General features: G+C 41.3%; 1 protein-coding gene across 9 annotated transcripts in view; it reads left to right on the top strand.

The window, feature by feature from the left end:
- Positions 1-19,807, top strand: part of UBE2F (ubiquitin conjugating enzyme E2 F (putative)) — a 79,640-nt gene that overhangs the window by 18,806 nt on the left and 41,027 nt on the right. For 6 of the 9 annotated variants that reach the window (XM_057412222.1, XM_057412220.1, XM_057412221.1 and 3 more), the window contains 3 exons: positions 3,847-3,914; positions 12,082-12,152; positions 18,186-18,243. In XM_057412222.1, coding sequence (XP_057268205.1) covers positions 3,847-3,914; positions 12,082-12,152; positions 18,186-18,243 — 197 coding nt within the window. Of the gene's footprint in view, positions 1-2,047; positions 2,152-3,846; positions 3,915-12,081; positions 12,153-18,185; positions 18,244-19,807 lie in introns of all 9 variants that reach the window. The other 3 variants (XM_057412224.1, XM_057412223.1, XM_057412225.1) reach the window with 2 other exon arrangements.

The raw sequence follows: 19,807 nt of genomic DNA, 5'->3' as shown, positions 1-19,807 counted from the left end.
GCATATCCTTTGCGGCCTGTCCTAATTATCTTGCATTTTCTTTTAAAGTGATAAAATAATTTGATTTAGTATTTTCACAGCAGTTTTAGCCATCAAAACACCTTATGAATACAAACAGATTATAGTCAAGTTGTTGATAATGAAACTTCAAACTGAAGTGGGAGAGATGCTGGCTGTTAATGCAGCTTGAAGACATAAATTTAAGTGGTAGGAGGAAAACTGGAGCTCACATTTTTGCAAAAGTCTCATCACTGGCCGACTTCTTAAGTTATGTGCTAAAGCTATTTTATTTGACAGTTTTATGTTTGAATTGTAGTACTTTCCTCATCATTAACTCTGCCAGAATTTGAGTTCTTCCCACCCCTGTTCCATGCCTAAAAACTTGAGGGTCTTTATCCTAGTCTGTATGGATGCTGTGGGACACAGGGAAGGAAACTACCACGTGGAAGAGCCTGTTGACTTCCTTGAGATGCTGTAAGATGACTTGATTCTGAAGGCTTATCTTGTTAATGCATTGCAAGATTTCTGGCTGGGTACTGAGGTTCTCCAGAGATATGAATGTTTAATATACCTTTGGGAGATGGGTAATGAGTAGCATGCTTTATTGTTGCTTTAGTGAAAACCTTACAAACATACAGGCAGAATTGTAAAGGAGGGAGGAGAGATGCTTTACGCTTCTACTTTGGCAAATACATCCTTGCTTATTTTGTAACAGAACCAGTAGCATACTCAGTGTATTTCTTTGTTAGTGCTAGTATAGACTGATGCCAAGGGAAACCTGAAATATAAAATGAGTTGTAATGCAAGACAGCATTTAGTATTGAGTTGACTTTGAGGGAGACTTCATCCCGAAAATATGTGGAAATGACCTGCAGTGCGAGGCACAATGTATGAAGTGCTCCAAGTCTTCCAGAGATTTCTCAGCCTTACATATAACACAGGAAGATGAACAAGACGAAACTGAGTTAATACATGAGGTATCTCTTACAGCCTATGGAGGTGTTAATATGTGGTTACAAAGTGCTTGAGCTAATATAAAACATGGTTTTGTTAAGGAAAAGGGGTGTTGTTTCACCACCTGGTCCTGCTGCTGCTTTTCTGCTGATAATTTAACCCTCTGCATGCCATTTCATCTCCATAATCCTGCAGGAAACTGCACTCTTTTTGTGGTTATGGTTTTACACATTGAGAGAGGCTCAGCTGGTCTTGTACCCTCCAGCTGAACTTGCCTTTTCTGATATCATCCTGCACATGGACACTGGGAATTTCTTCCATAGCTGGGTAGAAGTGGAGCTATCCTGAGCTAGGTCTGCATGATGGGGAAGAGCAGAGAAAATGAAGACCAATTATTCAGCTTTTTTCCTCAACCCATGCATCTCTTGAGCAATGCCAGAGTGATATTTGTCTGTGCTTGAAGTCAAGGACCTACCTTAATGTTCCTGCATGCTGCCAAGGCTGTGGGCGTCATGCTTTTGGCGTGCAGAGAGGTGGAACGTGGCTCTAGTCTTGCTGCTTGACTGGCAGGAATGTTACGGTCTTTTGGCATTCTCTTCTCCCTGGGAACCATTCTCAAATGTTTCTTTAGGACAATTGTATTACAGTGAGGATTCGTTAAATCTGAGGCCTTTCTTTTACATAGGGCGCATCCATCAACAGGCACCTATTTCACGTGAGCAGGGGTAGAATATGAGTTGTTGCCACACGCTTTTAAGTCCACAAAATCCACAAAGTCTGCACACTTTAAGTCCACAAAAAGGAAGCAGTGAAAATAAGCCAAAGAAAGTGATTTCTCGCTGCCTGATTTCCTGAGCAACCTTAAGTGCTGGCATTTCTCCTTTACCTTTCTATACCTGCAGCAGGCTTCTCCCTATGCAAACATACGTGGGTATTTCATGTGATTGCTGGAGAAGGGCTTGTGAGCCCATGGAAGGCTTTGGGGTACATGGCTTGCACTGTAATAAGCACTTAATTCCTCTATGGTGTGGCTTGTTTTAGTCCTGTCACAGAGTCCTGACTGGAGATGATTCCAACTGTGTTTTTTACACAGGATGACATCATACTTGGAAATAGTGAGGATTCCTGACACTTTGTTGGAAAGCTATTCCAGTGTGCTAGATGGTGCATAAAGTGCAGTTAGCTGTGACCCAGGAGGTAATGTGGTAGTGTCTCAGCTGTTTGAACTCCTGGGAAATAATGGACCATTTTTCTTATCATTCCTTTCTGGAACAGTGAGTGTCCTGCTTCAAGTATTGTGCCCATTTGACAGGGAGCAGTTTCATCAAAGGGGTATTTGTATAACTCACCTTTTACATCTCATTCATTAGAAATGGCTTCTTTACAAAGATAAGACAAAAGATAAATGCCTTTTTTTTTTTTTCCTTTCCGTAAAAATCAGTGCATGTGCATTTACTTTCTGGTTAAGCAAAGGGGGCATGAAAAGTCTGCTTAATAAATGAAACGCACTTCAAAGCTGGATTGGAGTGGCAACAGAGAACGTGTTTGAAAAGCCTGTGTTCTGGCCAGGTTATTAAACTGAGATTTGCAGTGGCTAAATCTTGCATAGCTGAGTGTGGAGGCAACTGGAAACATCACTAGGTGGGGTGGGAAATACCAGCCACGCTGTTTCCACACTGTGCCTGTGCTAGTGTTGAAGCCCAAACTTTCTGATGCTGTTCATGTGCTGAACCTCTCGCAGTCTATACAGGCTCCTGGGAGAAGCTGGATTGCGATATTGTCCCAGCAGCTTTTTTGCTGTTCTGCAGGCACAGATCCTTTGGAGTGGTGTAGTGTGCATTTGAGCCTCATCTTTTGGCAACATCAGCTTTTACAGGCTCACTTCCCCCTATAACTGAGGGTTTGTGTTATTTGACAGGGTGATTCCCTCTTGTTTTCAGTAAGCAAGCTGGTAAGAGGTTGTAAAGAGGAGGAGGACAGGAGCTGGCTGCTCTCTTGTGATTATGGCAGTTGCAGTGTGGAAGCTACAGGCTTATGCTGACAGTGGTGAGATTGTAGCATTGACTGAAACTTGAGCAAGTGATATGGGGCAGTAGTTGGTAATAGGAAATAGAAGGTCATGCTAGATCTGTGTAGGGATTGGTAATGCAGCAAGTCCAGAAGACAACAAACATCCTGAATGAGGATTCTGATGACCTGTATTAGAGGAGCTATTTTCTTTTAGTGGTTTGGAACAAGCAAGATAATAAAACTTTCTGTAAACTATGGACCACTTCACATAAAGCAACTTTACAAAGGAAAGTTAAAAAGTATACTGTCATACAGTGATAAACAGCCTTCCTTACCTTCAGGCCTTCACCGTGGCTACACTGTGTGATACAGAGAGCTAGAGTACGCAAGGTGGTTTGAGCCTAAGCATTCCTTAGATGTCCCATACCCCCACTGTGGGCTGGGTACCTATCTGCACAAGACGTACTAGGAGGATTTAGCATTAGCAAGTGGAATATGTATCCAGCCTATTTCAAGGGTCGGTGGTGTGGTACTGCGTGCTACGTGGCTGATGTGTGGCCGAATTATGTTCATGCAGACGCAAGAACCTCCATCAAAGGTTCCTCTGTCTCACTATTGCCTGGTATTCTGATGAGGAAGGTGGACTTTCCAGTGTCATTCTGAGACTCTTAACTCTTCTGACTTAAAGTTCCTGCTGTACAGGTGTTGAGAGTGGAGGAAGAGACCATGTTCACACTCTTTTGGGGCTGGGTGGCAGCTAGTGTTAGGTATAACTAGGTTAAGTGTTTGATTTTAATCTTTGTAATGACAGATCTTTTGTGTTATATGGTGTCTGTTATTTTCTCTTGCTTAACTATTATCCTTGGTTTTTTTCCCCTTTAGATGAGGGCTATTACCAAGGTGGAAAGTTTCAGTTTGAAACTGAAGTTCCTGATGCCTACAATATGGTGGTAAGTATTTGTCATTAAGCTAATAGTTGTCAGTTTAGATTTCCTTTCCAGATAATAGGACTTCAGAGGGAACTTGGTGTTGCCACTAAGCAAGCATCTTCTATCTGCTACTAAAATATCATGGGCTGTAGAAAAATCTTGGTTGGCTAGAGTTTTCTGGGGGTCATCTGAATTCCTGCTTAAAGCTGGGGTAGTCTAAAAGTTGGATTTGGTCGCTTAAGGCATGGGAAAGTTGGCATTTCAAAATCTCTTAGGATGGAGGCTTCACTGCCTCTCTGAGCCTCTGTTTCAATGTTGAACTACTTTTGTTGTGATTTTTTTTTTTGTGTAATAATTTATGTTTTCTCAGCTTGTCTGTGGCCTCTTAACCAATTACTGTGTATCTCTAAGAAGAGCCCAGTTCCATCTCCTAGTAGAGCTGTAGACAGCAGTAGGGTCCCCACCTTCAGCCTTCTCTTCTCCAGGCTGAACAAATCCAGGACCCTCAACTCCTTGTGCTATGTGTGCTCTGATCTTATCTGATCTTGGCAGCTGTTTGCTGGGCTCACTCCAGTTTGTCCATATATCTGCTGCTGGGGAGTTCAAAATAGGACACAGTGATTCCAGATGCAGTGTTGTGAGTCCAGGGAGTGGGGGTAGTGTTTTTTCTGGCTATTCTTTTGCAGTCCAGTGTTTGCAGCCAAGCAGCCTTGAGGCTTTTATTGCCTCGATATTATATGCCTTAAAGAATAATTACTGGTAACTCTTGGCAGAAACTGCTTGGGAGCACAGATGAAACAGGACCTGAGAGTCTCCCTTGTGGCTGAGGTGCCACTTTCATGTGTTCTCTCTTGTTAATTGTTCTTGAGATCTTAATGATTCTTCTCACAAAAATTGGCATATCTAAGAGAAAAGGATGCAATAAGTGAACAGAGACCTCTTTGTGGCCTTCAGAATGGTGGTTTATATTCTGGTACTGGATTTGGGTGCTTAATCGCTCCTGAGAGCATGCAGCGGAGGCCTTGGAAAGCACAGATGTGGTGAGAAGTGGCCTCCTAAAGCTCTGCCAGTTCTACTGGTTGTCTCCCAGGCTGTCTAGTTAAATATCTTTGCAAAGTAACAGTGTCAATGGTTATTAAATGAACAGCTTTTCAGAAGACCTACATATGATTGTGGTGTCTTTTGTAGGTAAATAGAAAGCTCCAGACAGCTTGGCCTTTTCAGGCATGAGAAGTGTTGGCATTTCACTATTGTACTTTACCTTGCAAGGGGGGGAAGATGCAATTATGGTAAAAATAACTTCAGATGTTATTTTCCCAGTTTTGCTGTAAAAAGAACAAGGTTGACTCCAAAAATGGAAAGCAATTGAGGCCCACATTTGGTTGTCCTGATAGTTTGATACTGAAAGAAACTTGATTCATTGGTTTCAGTATTTGCAGTTAGGTATATGAATTGCAGGAAGAAGGAAGCCTCATTTTCTTCAATTTGAGAAATTTTGATAATTTTTCTTGATTTTTTTTTTTTTTGTTGTTGTTGTTATTGTTGTGGTGGTGTTTTTTTTTTATAACTTTTTCCCATGCTTTTGCTTTCTTTTGCTGTTGATAGTTCTGAGCTCTTCTTTCAAAGAGGCTGAAGAATGTATAGGGGAGGACAATGGAGACCTTTGGCTTGTTTTCACATGTACCACACTGAAATTCAGCATTATGTATAAGTAGTAGTGGCAGTTTTAGCATTGTTTATATACAAATGAGAAGGAGGTGCAGTGATCTGGAATTTAGTTGCTTGTATTCCCAGACTGAACTTGGAGAATGGCTCATTAAGACTGCTAGCAGAGTAGAAAGGTTATGTTTCTAGAAGCAGAGGACTTAGATTTTTGTTACAGAAGATGACTTCATAAGTTTCCTAATGTTCCTTTATAGTCTATGAATACATACTTTTGACAAGGACGTTTAGGGATGGGACAAGGGGGAATGACTTTAACCTGACAGGAGACTGAGATGAGCTCTTAGGCAGAAGTTCTTCCCTGTGAGGGTGGTGAGGCACTGGCACAGGGTGCCCAGAGAAGCTGTGGCTGCCCCATCCCTGGCAGTGTTCATGGCCAGGTTGGCCAGGGCTTGGAGCAACCTGGTCTAGGGGAGGGCGTCCCTGCACGGCAGGGGGTTGAAACTGGATGAGCTTTAAGGTCACTTCCAACCCAAGCCAGTCTGAAATTCTATGGAGCGTGCACTATAGCTTATAAAAAGCTCATGTATGCAAAGAGCAGCAGCATTTCTGAAACAGCTTTGAATTTTACTCTCCTTTCATAGTAATATTGGTCAAGGATTATCTGCTCAAGCTGTTTTGGCTTTGTTTTGGTTTTAAAGTGTTTAGGATACTGGCTGTCATTATTTATATACTTCTCTCAGTACAGGTAGCTGTGTTAGTGTTTACATTGTATGGTTTGGGTTGTGCGTTTTTTAAGTTCCCCTTAACATCACCAAAGTATTTCACACTACAATACAGGCCACCCACACTTGTCACACTATAAATACAAAGGTGGTTGTTTAAGGCTGATTAACTACATCCTTGTTCTAACTTGACTAAATTGTTCCATCACATACCTGAGAAACATGGCCATCAGTATAAAGGGAGAAACCCTTTCATGTTCTTTGCTGTCATCCTCAGTAATAGCAGTTTAATCACTGTGGCAATGTTGGGCACAGGGGAATATACACAATATAGACTCGTTATAATTTCCTAAACTTTTATGTTGAAGATGTTTACCTAAACAACCCTGCTGCAGGAAAGTGTGATGTGTTAACAGCAGAGCTGAATGTTAATTTGGATCTGGATTTTTTTGATTCTCAATTACTATAATTAAAAAACCTTCTGGCTGTTACAGTTCTCTGCTCAGAAGTTCTGCAGCAAATGGTAATTATATTTTTTAATGCAAAAATAAAAAGCTTGCCTGTGTGTAATTTAGGTTGAAAATTGGATTATGGTTAGGTTATAAACGAAAATGTGTATGTTAACAAATATTGAGATAATTGTGCTGAGGCTGTAGTTTGTTTTCTACCAGGCAGAAGAAAAGTGATGGCAGTGTTCTTAATAGAGCTCTTCAGACCAGCCCATAAGCAAGGCTGGGATATTGCACATCTGCATCCAGCTCTTTGCAGTAGTGCTGAGTGTGTTTATATTGGGAGTAAAAAAGACCAGACAAGACTAGCAAGTTGTCATAGCCCTGCTTCAGAGCCTGCATCTGTTTTCTAGGTAGTCTTTTTAGCCTGCAGTAAAAAACATCTGCATAATTTAAAGTATAGTTTATATAAAGCATCCTTTAATTCCTGTAGCATTCTGCTACCAAAATCTCATGCTTGGTGCTCCTCTGGAGGAGGATTCTCTTTGCCCTTCTTTCCTCGTAAGCAAGCATTCTGCTTCTGTACTTGGGAAAGAAGTGGATGTTAATAGAACGGTGACGTAGTGGAAAAGTATAAGAATATATAACAAAAGAGGAAGACTTCGTATTGTGGACTGCAGCCGTGATGCATTATTCTGTCCAGGGAATAAAAATATGGGAGGCTTGTTTGGAAAGTAGTGGGTCTGTGAATACAGAGAAGTAATGTATCCTTGGGCTTTAGGTATGACTGACTAGGATGTACACCAGTGTTTGGTACCTGGGCAATAAACTTTCTTAGAGCAAAGATTCAAGAGCATAAAATGTAGGAGAGATGCTTTGGAGCAAGCACTGCTGTGAAGTGCTGCTTCTTGCCTGTGAACAGAGTGTGTTCAGCTGGTTAGGGCTTAATCAGACTTCTGTACATTGAGCTGCTATACTGAAAATTAGAAATGTTTATGATTATCTATAAAGCAATAAGATGTAATAAGGGTTCTTCCACTATATCCATAATTAAGTGAGCCTATTTAGACTGTTGGAGAGGTGGATTGTTTTAGAAGCATCTGAGCTTGAGAACTGGAAAGAGATCCTGCTTTTAATCAGGTGTTGGAGGCACAAAGATGGTTCAGGTAGATTTGTGCTACAATGCTAGCAGTAATTCATCACCCCACTGATTCATCATTGATTCCCGACTGGTCTCTGCTTGCATATCCATACATGCATGAAATGGCCCTTAATACATTGCATACTTTCTAAATGTGCTGTTCTTTGTATCATTAACAGGTGTAACAGTGAAGGAAGGACTTCTTTAACAATGTAATATATTATTTACCAGATAGCCTCTGGACTGTTTTCTTTGGTGGTAGGATATTGTGTCAGAACAGAAAGCAGCTGGTATTGATACAGATGTTGCAGAGGGATCATGAGAAGAAAACTAGAGCAGGGTTAGCTAATTCTGTAGTGTGTTCTCAAACCCACCATGCCATTGGAAGTGTTAAAATCTGTTGGTAAACCTGTCAGTTGGCATTTAAAGTATTATACTTGTTAGGCTGCACATCCGTGAGCTTTTCTGTAAATCAAACAGAAGTTTGTAAGTGTTTGTGCTTACAAAGCCTGCTGGGAATGTTGCTGTCCATAAAGATAGGAAGCTGTGAAACAGCAAGCAAAACATTTAATGTTGTACGCAGCAAATGCCTTTAGCACTGAGTATTGTTGTGTGACCTCTGCATCCACAGCATCTGTTCCAAAGCACTGCTTTTTTGGTTGAGCAGCTGCCTGGAAATAGAGGTCAGTGGGAGATGGGAGCAAATGTTAAATAATAATAATGAAATAAATCCAGTGACCAAGGGATTGATTTTTCAGAAACAAACTCCTTTTCTGCCTTGAGTTACAGCTGATGAAATAACGGATGCTACAAGACTAGGGACTTGGTGCTTTAAGGAACCTGATGAATGGTACAAATCTGGTTTAATGTTCACATAAAACTAAACTGCCTGCCACAGCAAGTCAGGCCTTGTTTGCAGCTTCTATGGCTTTGACATACCATTTTGTAAGAGTAGACAGAGACTCTCCAGTTTACTAATATTTTTATGCCTGAGGTGCTTTAGGCAGTGGTCAATAGCCAGGAGTTTTGACAGCAGAGCTGCTGTCTTGACCCTTTTCCTGGCATGATAGTTGTGGAAACAACAAGCAATCCAAAGGGATTTGATTCCTGAACGATCAGATGTTACAATTAAGGGGCCTCCATCAAGCTCTTTGGTGACCATACCTTTAAGTCTTTTCTTTGGAACTGATGGAAAGGGAATTGGGCTTGAACTCCATCATGGCTCTGCCTGGAACTTTTGAGGCAGTGCAAGGAAGCTAAGGGACCTGGAGTGCACGACAGGGGCAGTTCTTGTGTCAAGACCCACTGCTACTGTAAGCCAGCTCTTCTTCCTCTATTTCAGCTGGCTAATCCAGGAATATGGCCTCATTTCCCTTGACTTGTGTCTCTCTACTACATGGTCTCTCTCCTACACGCTTAGCTGTGTTTGGCATTCAGTTTCAGCTGATCTTGAGCAGCTCTTCACGGAACTGGTAGGGGAGAGTGGCAAAAAATGCTTTGGTTAGCTTGTAGCTTGCTCCCTGAAATGTGCATTCCTGTTAATGCCTCTTTTGGGCTGTTACATTTTTTAGAAACAGTAAAAAAAAAAATGGAGTCATAGTTGTAGGATGCTTCTGAAGCTTGTTCTGCAAAACTTCCACCAAAACTCAAGTTGGTATATGTCTAGTTCTCAAATGCTTGTAATGCTTTCTTGTACCATTTATATTCACTAATATGTTGAAGTGGACTGGGAATGGATGTGAAAGATTTTCACTTCTCAAAACTAATGAGAGATACTAAAAGGTAAGTGGCTGCTTAGAAAGGGAGAAAAAATGAATCCATTCTTGTGTTGTGACCCGCAGTGAAGCCTGGGTATACCTGTGCAGCTTTCAGTATCTGAGGTAAAGAAAGAGTTTGAGAGGCGAAATGGGTTTTGTAAGCTTTGTTGTGCAAAGCGTTATGTGTATGACCTGGAGCAGGCTGGACATATTCAAGTGAAACATCAGCTCAAGGAAATCCTGTGTGAATTTGGTCTAAAGAAGACTCAAAGATAACTTGAAACAAACTTGAAGAGGAAGTTTTGTCTGAAGAGAAATTTCATGATAGTGCTGCAGTTGTCCTGTTTGAGTAACAGGAAAAGGAGAGAGAAAGAGAAAACTGCTTTACTGTCAGAGCTAGGTTTTTTTCCTGATTTTTAGAATGAAAACACTTTGAAAGGATAAGGAAATTCTTTTGTTTCCATGATACGAAAAATGAGACCAGTTAATTCACTTAGAATTTGGGGATTTTGAGATTTATCATAGAGTTGTAGAAACATAGACTCATAAAATGGTTTGCAGGGACCTTAAAGCTCATCCAGTTCCAACATCCCTGCCACAGGCAGGGACACCTTCCACTAGAGCAGGTTGCTCCAAGCCCTGTCCAACCTGGTCTTGAACACAGCCAGGGATGGGGCAGCCACAGCTTCTCTGGGCACCCTGTGCCAGCACCTCAGCACCCTCACAGGGAAGAGCTTCTGCCTAAGAGCTCATCTCAATCTCCCTTCTGGCAGGTTAAAGCCATTCCCCTTTGTCTTGTCCCTAAAGGCCCTTGTCCAGGTCCCCTCTCCAGCTTTCATGTAGCCCCTTTAGGCACTAGGAGCTGCTTTAAGGTCTCCCTGGAGCCTTCTCTTCTCCAGGCTGATCAATTCCAGCTCTTTCAGTTCTGTCTCCAGAGCAGAGCTGCTCCAGCCCTTTCAACATCTCTGTGGCCTCTTCTGGTCTTGCTCCAAGGGATCCATGTCCTTAGTTTGTATAAAGCTTACTTTTTCCCTGCTCAGTGATATGTTCACTGTTTGAAGGTGCATGCAGCAGAAATTTGCACTTTATCTTGATCTGCTGGCATGGAATAAATACTGCTTCTTCCCCTTCCTTGAGAACCAGACATTATCCTTCAAAACAGTGTGAAGGTGTAGCTAATGAAAAGCTGTGCTGTTAGAAAACTTCTAAGAACATGTGTTTTGAAGTCATCTTGATTTGATTTACAAAAAATCATTTGTAAAATGTTTGAGACTATTTTCTGCATTTTCAGTAGTGCCATAATCCAATATTGGGGTAGTCCCAAGTGTCCCTTGAGTTGCTGCACAAACATGAAATAAGAGTGGAGAAAATTGACGTCTGCATTGTATGTTGTAAATTTGTTGTGGTGATGTGTGTTTCTTCTTTTAGTGCCAGACTAAAAGAGATGCTGTTGGTAGCTCAGTGCCATGCATATTACTTTTTTTTTTTTTTTGCCAAGGGGTCTTAGTTAAAAAAAACACAACACCTTACTAAAAAAGTGATTGGGGGAAGTTGAGAACAAAGTGATACGACAAAACGCATCATTCTGGCATGCAAATACAGCTTGGGAAGCTATTTTGTCTCAACTGAAGATTTCCTGGGAATCAGTGGAGGAAAATAGCTCCATCTGTAATATGCAATTTAATTGAAGTGCTGAAAGATATTGGCCTGTGCTGATGTATTCCAGTACATTCACTATAAGAAATCACCTGCTTGATCGAAAGCTGCAAATTGTACTTTGGAGAGCAGGGATGGAACAACATGCTGTTGCTAAGCTCCTGGAGTTTTTATGACCTGCTATTTACTTCACAAAACTAGAGCAAATGAGACTGTGTTTTAAGAATCTGTATTTCAGATATCATATGGAATTCAGAAATCTGGTGATCTTGTCTGAAAAGAATTTTGATGGCTTTTTCTGTTAGTGTCTTAAGTTCAGATATGATGCACCTTCTTGATGCTTCTTGTAATACTTTATATTCAGTTGCCAACAGGAAGGTCTGCATTTAAAAGCAGCTGTTACTACCATTGCATCCTCTGCTGGTTAATAGACCCCTAATTTGGATAAGCCTTAGGATGTTAAGTTCTTAACACTTAACATTCAGTGTTAAGAAACTGAATGACCTGGAATGTTTTCCTTCCCCTGAAGGACCCAGGTGAAGAGAGTGAATTTTCTTGCCTTTCTTTAAAGTTATGTTTCTCTGAGGAAAAAGCCTAATACCAGCCCAGCTTTTGTGAAGAGTGGCTGAAAGGGCGGAGAAAGCTGGTGCAACTCTCATAGGTTGTTATCAGTGTCTTCTAACATGCAGACCTAGGCTGTGAATATCAAATGTTTGCCTCCTTCAGTTCTATGATTTGTGACAGCGATGCAGTTGTATTTGGAGGGATAACATTGTAATTTGTGTTCTTTCCTGTCAGCCTCCGAAGGTAAAATGCTTGACAAGAATCTGGCATCCGAACATTACAGAGACAGGAGAAATCTGCTTAAGGTAGTAAAAGCATTCTGTATTTTTAACCTTGGAGGTTTGTCTGTGTGAGAAAGTGTGTGTTTGTAATTTTCATGCCGGTATGTTTTTCAACAGATCCTGCAAATCTGACCCTTAAGAACTTTGATATCTACTGAAAGTACTGTCATGAGAGACCATGAAGAACCTGGCTTTTCAGGTTCAGACTTACTATTCTGTTCTACTTGGGGTGAAAATGTAAACTCCAATCTAAATAAAACTGAAATGTGTTTCCTTCCTCAGTAAATGAATAGTTCTTATGCCCTGAGAGGGCTTAAGGCTTTACTTGTTTAATGCCTGAATGTGTTACGTGCTTGAAAACAATTTATATTTCAAAAAGGAAGGAAGAAGGTCCCTTAAACTTTGACAGTAATTATTCTATACTTACCATTTAACACTGTAAGACACATGCATCAGTTAGAACCACACAGAGTTGGGACAGTGTATGTCAAGGTAGGAAGCCCAAATGCTTCACTGAAGGGAGAGGCTTATGTTGCTGGCTGCTTATCCCAGCAACATAAATTGTAATGTTTCAGTAAATGTCTCATAAATCATAAATGTTTCCTCTTTAAAATCAGTTTCTGAAATGTTGTAATTTCAGTGTTTCATCCTGAGTACTTGCAGGTGAAATTGGCCAGAAACCAAGCAGAAACAGGAGTGAGAAGCATGACTGTCATCTCTCAAGTTAATGGGACATGAAAATAGATGAAACGGAAGCAATGGATATAAGTGAGACTGAAAGCTGTTCTGAAAATCCAAAACAGTTGCCATCATATGTAGTAAATTAGTGCCTAATAAAAAGCTAAATTTTTCCCCTAGAATTAAAAATTATTTTAGTGCTGCGTTCAAAGTCCTGAAGGTCCTGGTGAATATGGAATTATCACTGGGCAATCTGTTACACTTCATAGACAGGTCGGGCTCATCAGCTGATAAGAGGTAGAAGGCTGATACTAGTGCTTTTAGCCATAGTGGTCTGCTCCATGCTTCTAAGAAGCTCCTCTCAACAGAGTGATAGAAACCAGCCTGAGGAGGCTGTAGTATGTTTATGGTGCTCACTAGTGCCGGACTGTGGCAGGATTACAGGCAGTGAGGGCTGGTGTCTTTCCTGCAGACTGAAGGATTTAAAAGCAGTGGAAAAACATACTAAATCCTCTGAAACTACATAAAAATCTGCTTGTACACAATTATTTGAAGCTGATGATACAGAAGCTGTTTTGGCAAATATGTATTGCTACTTTTAGCAATTCTGTAGTGTGTTTCAGTGCCTTGTCATTTGACAGTAGGGAGACTGATTTACAGTTTAAATTCCACCTAAGTCCTTGTGGCTTAGTCAGTGGAGAAAGCTTAGGTGATCTGAGTCTAATAGCACAAGTAAAAGAATGAGTAAGTGAGCTGTTTGGAATCAGAACAAGAAATACTGTACACCAAATGACAGCTAACAGTTTAACCTCTGACTACAGGGTAGCGTCTTCTGGGATTAAATAAAGCCTCACATTCTTGAGCATATGTCACTGTTTCTTGTCTTTAAACAGTTTTAATTAGTAAAGATGAAATGTAGTGTTGGAACATCATAGTTTTGCTGAAGTAATTCTTCAGCATTTGCACTGAAATGTCAGCTTTATTTGATTGTCAAATACTTTAGCATCTCAAACCTCTGAAATGTCTTACCATTTAGTTGGGAAAACTAAAATAACTTTGATTGCTTTATGCCTGTTGTAATGGAGCATGCTCTCTATATATAGTACCTGCAATCAACTTATACACAAGTCTTTACGTTAAAATAGCTTCAGTTATTTTTAAAAGCAGAAAAAAAATCCTCATTGGTATTTTTCCTAGCTGTCTCTTTACTGAACTTACCTCACACCATGGTATGTGATTCAGTAGTCATCCCTGAATTAAAACATACCGAATTATTACGCTTGTGATCCAGTGTAATAGTTTGGGGAAGAAAAAGTGTTGTTTCTCTGTGCTTTACGCATTGTGGTCACACTGGACCATACTTATGCAGTGGAGGCAATACCCACATGTGAATGAAAAACATTGGGATACCTAGAAAAATTAGGCCAGTTGACTGCTCTTTTGACAGTGTGTAGTGCATGTCAATGTTTTATTTTTTAACTTCTGTTGATGTGATTTCTGCCTGAGATGGTGTGTTTTGTTTTTTTTTTTTTCTCATTGACTGCATAAGCTTTTAGAAACAGTTTAATCACTCAAATCTCACTGCTTTTCTGCGCCATGATGAGGTGGTCAGTGTTGTCAGATGTGTCTTTTTCAGCAGTAAATATTGCTAGCTAAAGTTTGGTTGCTTCATGAGGTAATATTAAAGGCTGCTGATTGGAGAAATGTTTGAAGACTGATTCATCTAGTTTCATCTAGAAACTAGAGTCATCTAGTTTCATAGAATCATAGAATAGTTAGGGTTGGATAGGACCTTAACATCATCTAGTTCCAACTCCCCAGCCACGGGCAGGGACACTACACACTAAACCATGTCACCCAAGACTGTATCCAGCCTGGACCTGAACACTGCCAGGGATGGAGCATTCACAACTTCCTTGGGCAGCCTGTTCCAGTGCCTCACCACCCTCACAGTAAAGAACTTCTTCCTTATATCTAATCTAAACTTCCCCTGTTTAAGTTTGAACCCCGTTACCCCTTGTTCTATCACTACAGTCCCTAATAAAGTGTCCCTCTCCCTAATGAAGAGTCCCCCCCTTTAGATACTGGAAGGCTGCTATGAGATCTCTGCGCAGCTTCTCCAGGCTGAACAGCCCCAGCTTTCTTGGCCTGTCTTCATACAGGTGGTGCTACATCCCCTTATCATCATCATGGCCTCCTCTGGACTTGCTCCAACAGCTCCATGTCCTTTTTACATTGAGAACAGCTGAACTGCACACAGTACTCCAAGTGAGATCTCACAAGAGCAGAGTAGAGGGGAAGGATCACCTCCTTTGGCCTACTGGTCATGCTTGTTTTGATGCAGCCTAGGACACAGTTGGTTTCTGGGCTGCAAGCACACACTGAAGCCGGCTCATCGACCGACACCCCAAGTCCTCTTCTGCAGGACTGCTCTCAATCTCTGCCCAACCTATATCTGTGCCCAGGCTTGCCCTGACCCTTGCACTTGGCTTGGTTGAACTTAATGAGGTTGGCATCAGCCCACCTCTCAACATAGGAATTGTTCACAAAATGAGAAGTTATTTGTGGAAATTCAAGCTGAGCAGCTGGCTGGTCACATCAGCGGCTGGTTTGGTTACTATAGCCTCAAACGTAGTGATTTTTGCAGTCTTCCCATTGGAACTCAGATATAAAGATTTGAAATCTGTCTGGGAGATCTCCTTAGATACAAACAGCTGATGTTACAGGGCAGTTATGAGTTCTAGGTCCCCAGTGGCTGAGGACACACTCAACTTTTCTCAAGTTCTGCTGCTGAAGACAAAGCGAATGGAAATAGGGTTGTACTGCTCTTCCCTGTTCCTGGTGAAGGTCCCCACCTTGACAATCTCCTGCTCATGCCACAGTGCTCACCCCCAGCCCTGCTACTTCTGCTTCAAGTCATAGAATTGTAGAATCAACCAGGTTGGAAAAGACCTTTAAGGTAGTCAAGTACAACCTTTACCCCAGCACTGCTATGGCCACCACTAACCCATGACACCGAGAGCCACCTCTACACGGTTTGTGAACACTTCCAGGGACAGTGACACCAGCACTGCCCTGGGCAGCCTGTTCGAATGTCTGAACACCCTCTTGGTGAAGGAATTGTTCCTAATATCTAGTTTGAACCTCCCCTGGTGCAGCTTGAGGCCATTACATCTTGTCTTATTGCTTGTTACCTGGGAGAAGAGACCAACCCCCACCTCACTACAGCCTCCTTTCAGGTAGCTGTAGAGAGCAGTAAGGTCCTCCTGAGCCTTCTCTTCTCCAGACTAAGCACCCCCAGTTCCCTCAGCTGTTTGTCATCACACCTGTGCTCCGGACCTTTTACCAGCTCCATTGCATACACTTGCTCACCAGCTTTAGTAGTTTGAAATGCTGCAGAAGTTGCACAGTTGGTTTATCCCTGTCTTTACTTTTGCAAATTAATTCTCAAGCATCACAAGGGAAGCTTTGGAATGTTTATTCAAGCTAAATAGTACTAGGTGAGCTTTAGAGCGCTCCTGTTGTAGGAGACAGCAAAGCCCTGGCTATTTTAGAATGGTCAAGTAAAAAGGCTTTTCTGTCCATCAGATGTCTTGAAACTTTGGTGGAACAAGTGACTTTTGTGCTGTATAATGCAGGCTGTCAAAGGCAGCCTTTTGAAGCACTGAGTGGGTGAGAAACTCTGCTGGTTGTGCCATTTGAGAACTTCCAAGTAGCCCAGGTCCTCTCTGGCAGTAGGACTCACCGATCATAGATCTTTCAGCAGAAGCTATGTGCAGATGCTTGTTCATCTACCAAACTAGTACGTAATGTGGTTTGTATGTTTCTGTTCATCTAGCCTTCATTCTGCTGTGTGTATGATGCTCTTGAGAGCAGGTCACCGTTCAGACAGACCTCAGAACTGTTTGGCAGTTATATCTAGGTGATCCCCATGGAGAGCACAAGATGCAATTTCTCTAGACACCCTGTGCTGGGGAAAGGTTTTAAATAGAGGCTTAATGATCATTCTCAATCTTTAGGGAGAAGGAGGATGCTGCTCTAAAAATGCATCGGCACATGAGAAGTATTAGGTTTGCATATCTTTGTTGCTTTTCTGCCAGAGCTCTGAGAAGTGTGAGTGTCTCAAGTCCTGGCTGCTGGAGATGTGCCAAGAGAGCTCTGAGGCTTTGGGGGGTGGGGGTGTTAATGAGGCTTAGCTATTGTGCTCAGGCACTTTGAGCTCCATCAGTGGAGATTTTCGTCTTTTTATTGTGTGTGTTAACTTGCTCCTCACTTTTAAGTTCACAGTGAGGTATATGACGAGGCAAAGGGGAGTACTGGAGCACAATTTGATGAGGAGCAGACAGAAAGCAAGCTAAGAAGTCTCTGCTTGCTCAAAACCTGAAAATCCTATCTCTTGCCAGGTCAGGGTTCAGCAGCATTTTTGCTTTTACTTTTGTAATATGTAGAAATACCGCAGCCGCAAGATGTTATTTTTCACGTTCTTGAAATTAGCTATGAGCTTCACTAGTGGTAGTGGCATATTTCATCTATTCCAAGGCACAGAAATAAGATGAGCAGCACAGTTAAGGTGGAATGGTCTTGTTCAATATGATCTTCCTGTTCCTAGCCTCTCTACATTGTAAAAGGATTAATGCTTATTTCCTTGGATTAAAAACTAGGCATATCCAATAAATAACTAGACAGAGGCTGTATGGTCCCGTCATTTACTGTAATTTAAAAATGACTTAATACATGTTATCCTGCAAGTTGGTAAAGCCTAATAGTTTAAGACTATTGCACTTTAAACCTATTACTTCAATAGTAGAAGCTGCTGCTGGTGACGATTTTTTTGTGCTTTCCTACTTTGCTGTATGAGTTTTCTGGCTTAGATAACTTAGGAACAGAGGAAGACATGCTTAGGAAAAGATGCTTCCAAGAGTTTTCCAGACTTTCTCATTCAGACATTCAGATTATTACTTTTGCTTTCATAAACGTGAGCAAGACTTCAGTTTGTTTCTCAGTTGTGTTCTGATCTCCAATATTCTTACTTCCCATAACTGCTGATGTTTGACCTGAAAGGTCCAGTAATGACTAACCTACTAAATACACCTCAATGATTTCAACTTGTAAATAGGTCAACAGCTTCACTGGACTAAGTATGTAGAATACGATGCAGGTCATGTAGAATTTCTACACTGTAGTAGCACTATGTGGAATGTAATTCTAAGACGTAACAGTTCTTGTACTTTAAAATCCCAGTATCTAGATATAGCAGAAGAGGTAATTTTTGTGTTGCAGCTTCTCCTTAAGTTTTTAATGCTTTCTGAAAAGATTTCTGACAATGGTTGTTTATGTAGAAGTTGCACTGTATAATACATGTGTCTTTTTTTTTTCCAGTTTATTGAGAGAACATTCAATTGATGGCACTGGCTGGGCTCCAACTAGAACATTAAAGGTACCGTTTCCTTTTAGATGCATACATCAAACTAGATATATCTTATAAAATACTTCATGGACTTGGAAAGAGACAGATAATGCGCTTTACTCTAGAAACAACTGAGGGGTTTGTCTTTCAGCAAGTGTTGGTGGCAATACTGAAACAAGTACAGTGATAACTGATTACAGAAATGTTTGCTAGTTTTAGCATAGCTGCACACATACTGCTTTGGCTGATAACAGGGTTTGCAGGTGACTCTGAGAAACCATGCTCAGTAAGGATGGTCTGCTTTTTTTTACCCAGGTGACAGATGCGAGAGCATGACATGAGCAGGGCTAACAGTAATCCATAAGCTTTGTAATTCCCACTGTATAGATATTCCTGAAAAATCTCTTATAGGTCTTTTCCAACCTAAATGATTTGATGATTCCTCCCTTTCCCCTCTCCCCTTAGGTTCTGGGAGTTGGAAAAGTGAAAATTGCATTTGGGAGAAATGCCATGTGGAACAGAATCAGGAGCGTAGTTACTGCACTGTCTGGAATTCTGTTTCATCCTTAGTGTTCAAAGCGGGGAACAGCACATCTGCACTTAGGTATTGCATAAAGCAGGACACTCTTGGCTAGTTTAGTCACTCCAGTAGGGAACTAACTACCCTTTGACCTTGCCTGCAATGTCATTTTACCCAAGTCACTAAAATACAAGTGAAATGTGGCCTGCTGGTAGTTGTGCCAGTATGGCTGCAGAATGACTTCAGAGATTGGTCCCACCACAGCTGGGCAGAGTCAACAAATTCAGTCATGGTTCTTATATGAAATATGCTTCAGGAGATGGTCACAAAGGACATGTGCTTCAGTGCAGTGACTGCTCTTGTCTTGCTACAGGATGCAGTCAGTTGTCCATTTACTGTTACATGACCTTCCTGCCAGAAGAGTGTTGCAGAGCACTGAGCAGCAATAATCTCCCCTTTGCTTTTGCCAGGAAGCTTGCCAGAATTAGCTCTTAAAGAACATTAACTGCATTAGGTGGTTGAAGGGTACACATCAGGTGTTTGTTTCTTTTCAAAAGGCAAATTGAAAATTAGTTTTATCTAATACTTGATTTCCTTTTCGGCACTATGAATGAGGTCTGTGACTTTCTTCATGTGTAAAACCTCTTCATGAGCATAAGACTTTCTGGAAGGTGATGTGGGCTCTGTGTGTGTGTGTTGGTTTGTGGATTTTCTTAAACCTGTTTTTATTTTATTACCTAATATGGTTTTGTTTTGCCCCTTATGTTTCTGCTTTCATATTAGGTTTAATCGAGACGCTGACTGGGTGGTTCAGTTGACTAGTTCTGTTCCTGTCCTTGTATTTCATTCCCAGAGAAAGTTTTTTGCACTACAGGTTTTAAGCTTTGGTATTAGAAATTCAGTGCACCAATACTGCAGCTGGACAAGAGTGTACATGTATTTTTTTCTGCCTTCCTAGCTTTGTTCACTGTATCTTTCTGATAGAGATTAAAGTACTGCTGCACCTTTAGACTGTGGGTGGGAATAGCTGTTGATGTTACGTGTACTTAACTTCCTGTCCTCACTGATGATGGA

This window comes from Pezoporus wallicus, unplaced genomic scaffold (assembly GCF_028554395.1).
Source record: "Pezoporus wallicus isolate ANWC-B61680 ecotype Strahan unplaced genomic scaffold, APGP_CSIRO_Pwel_v1 contig_6566, whole genome shotgun sequence".
NCBI classification, from domain to species: Eukaryota; Metazoa; Chordata; class Aves; order Psittaciformes; family Psittacidae; genus Pezoporus; species Pezoporus wallicus.
Note: the sequence above shows the minus strand (reverse complement) of the source record. Positions and strands in the feature narration are given on the sequence as shown.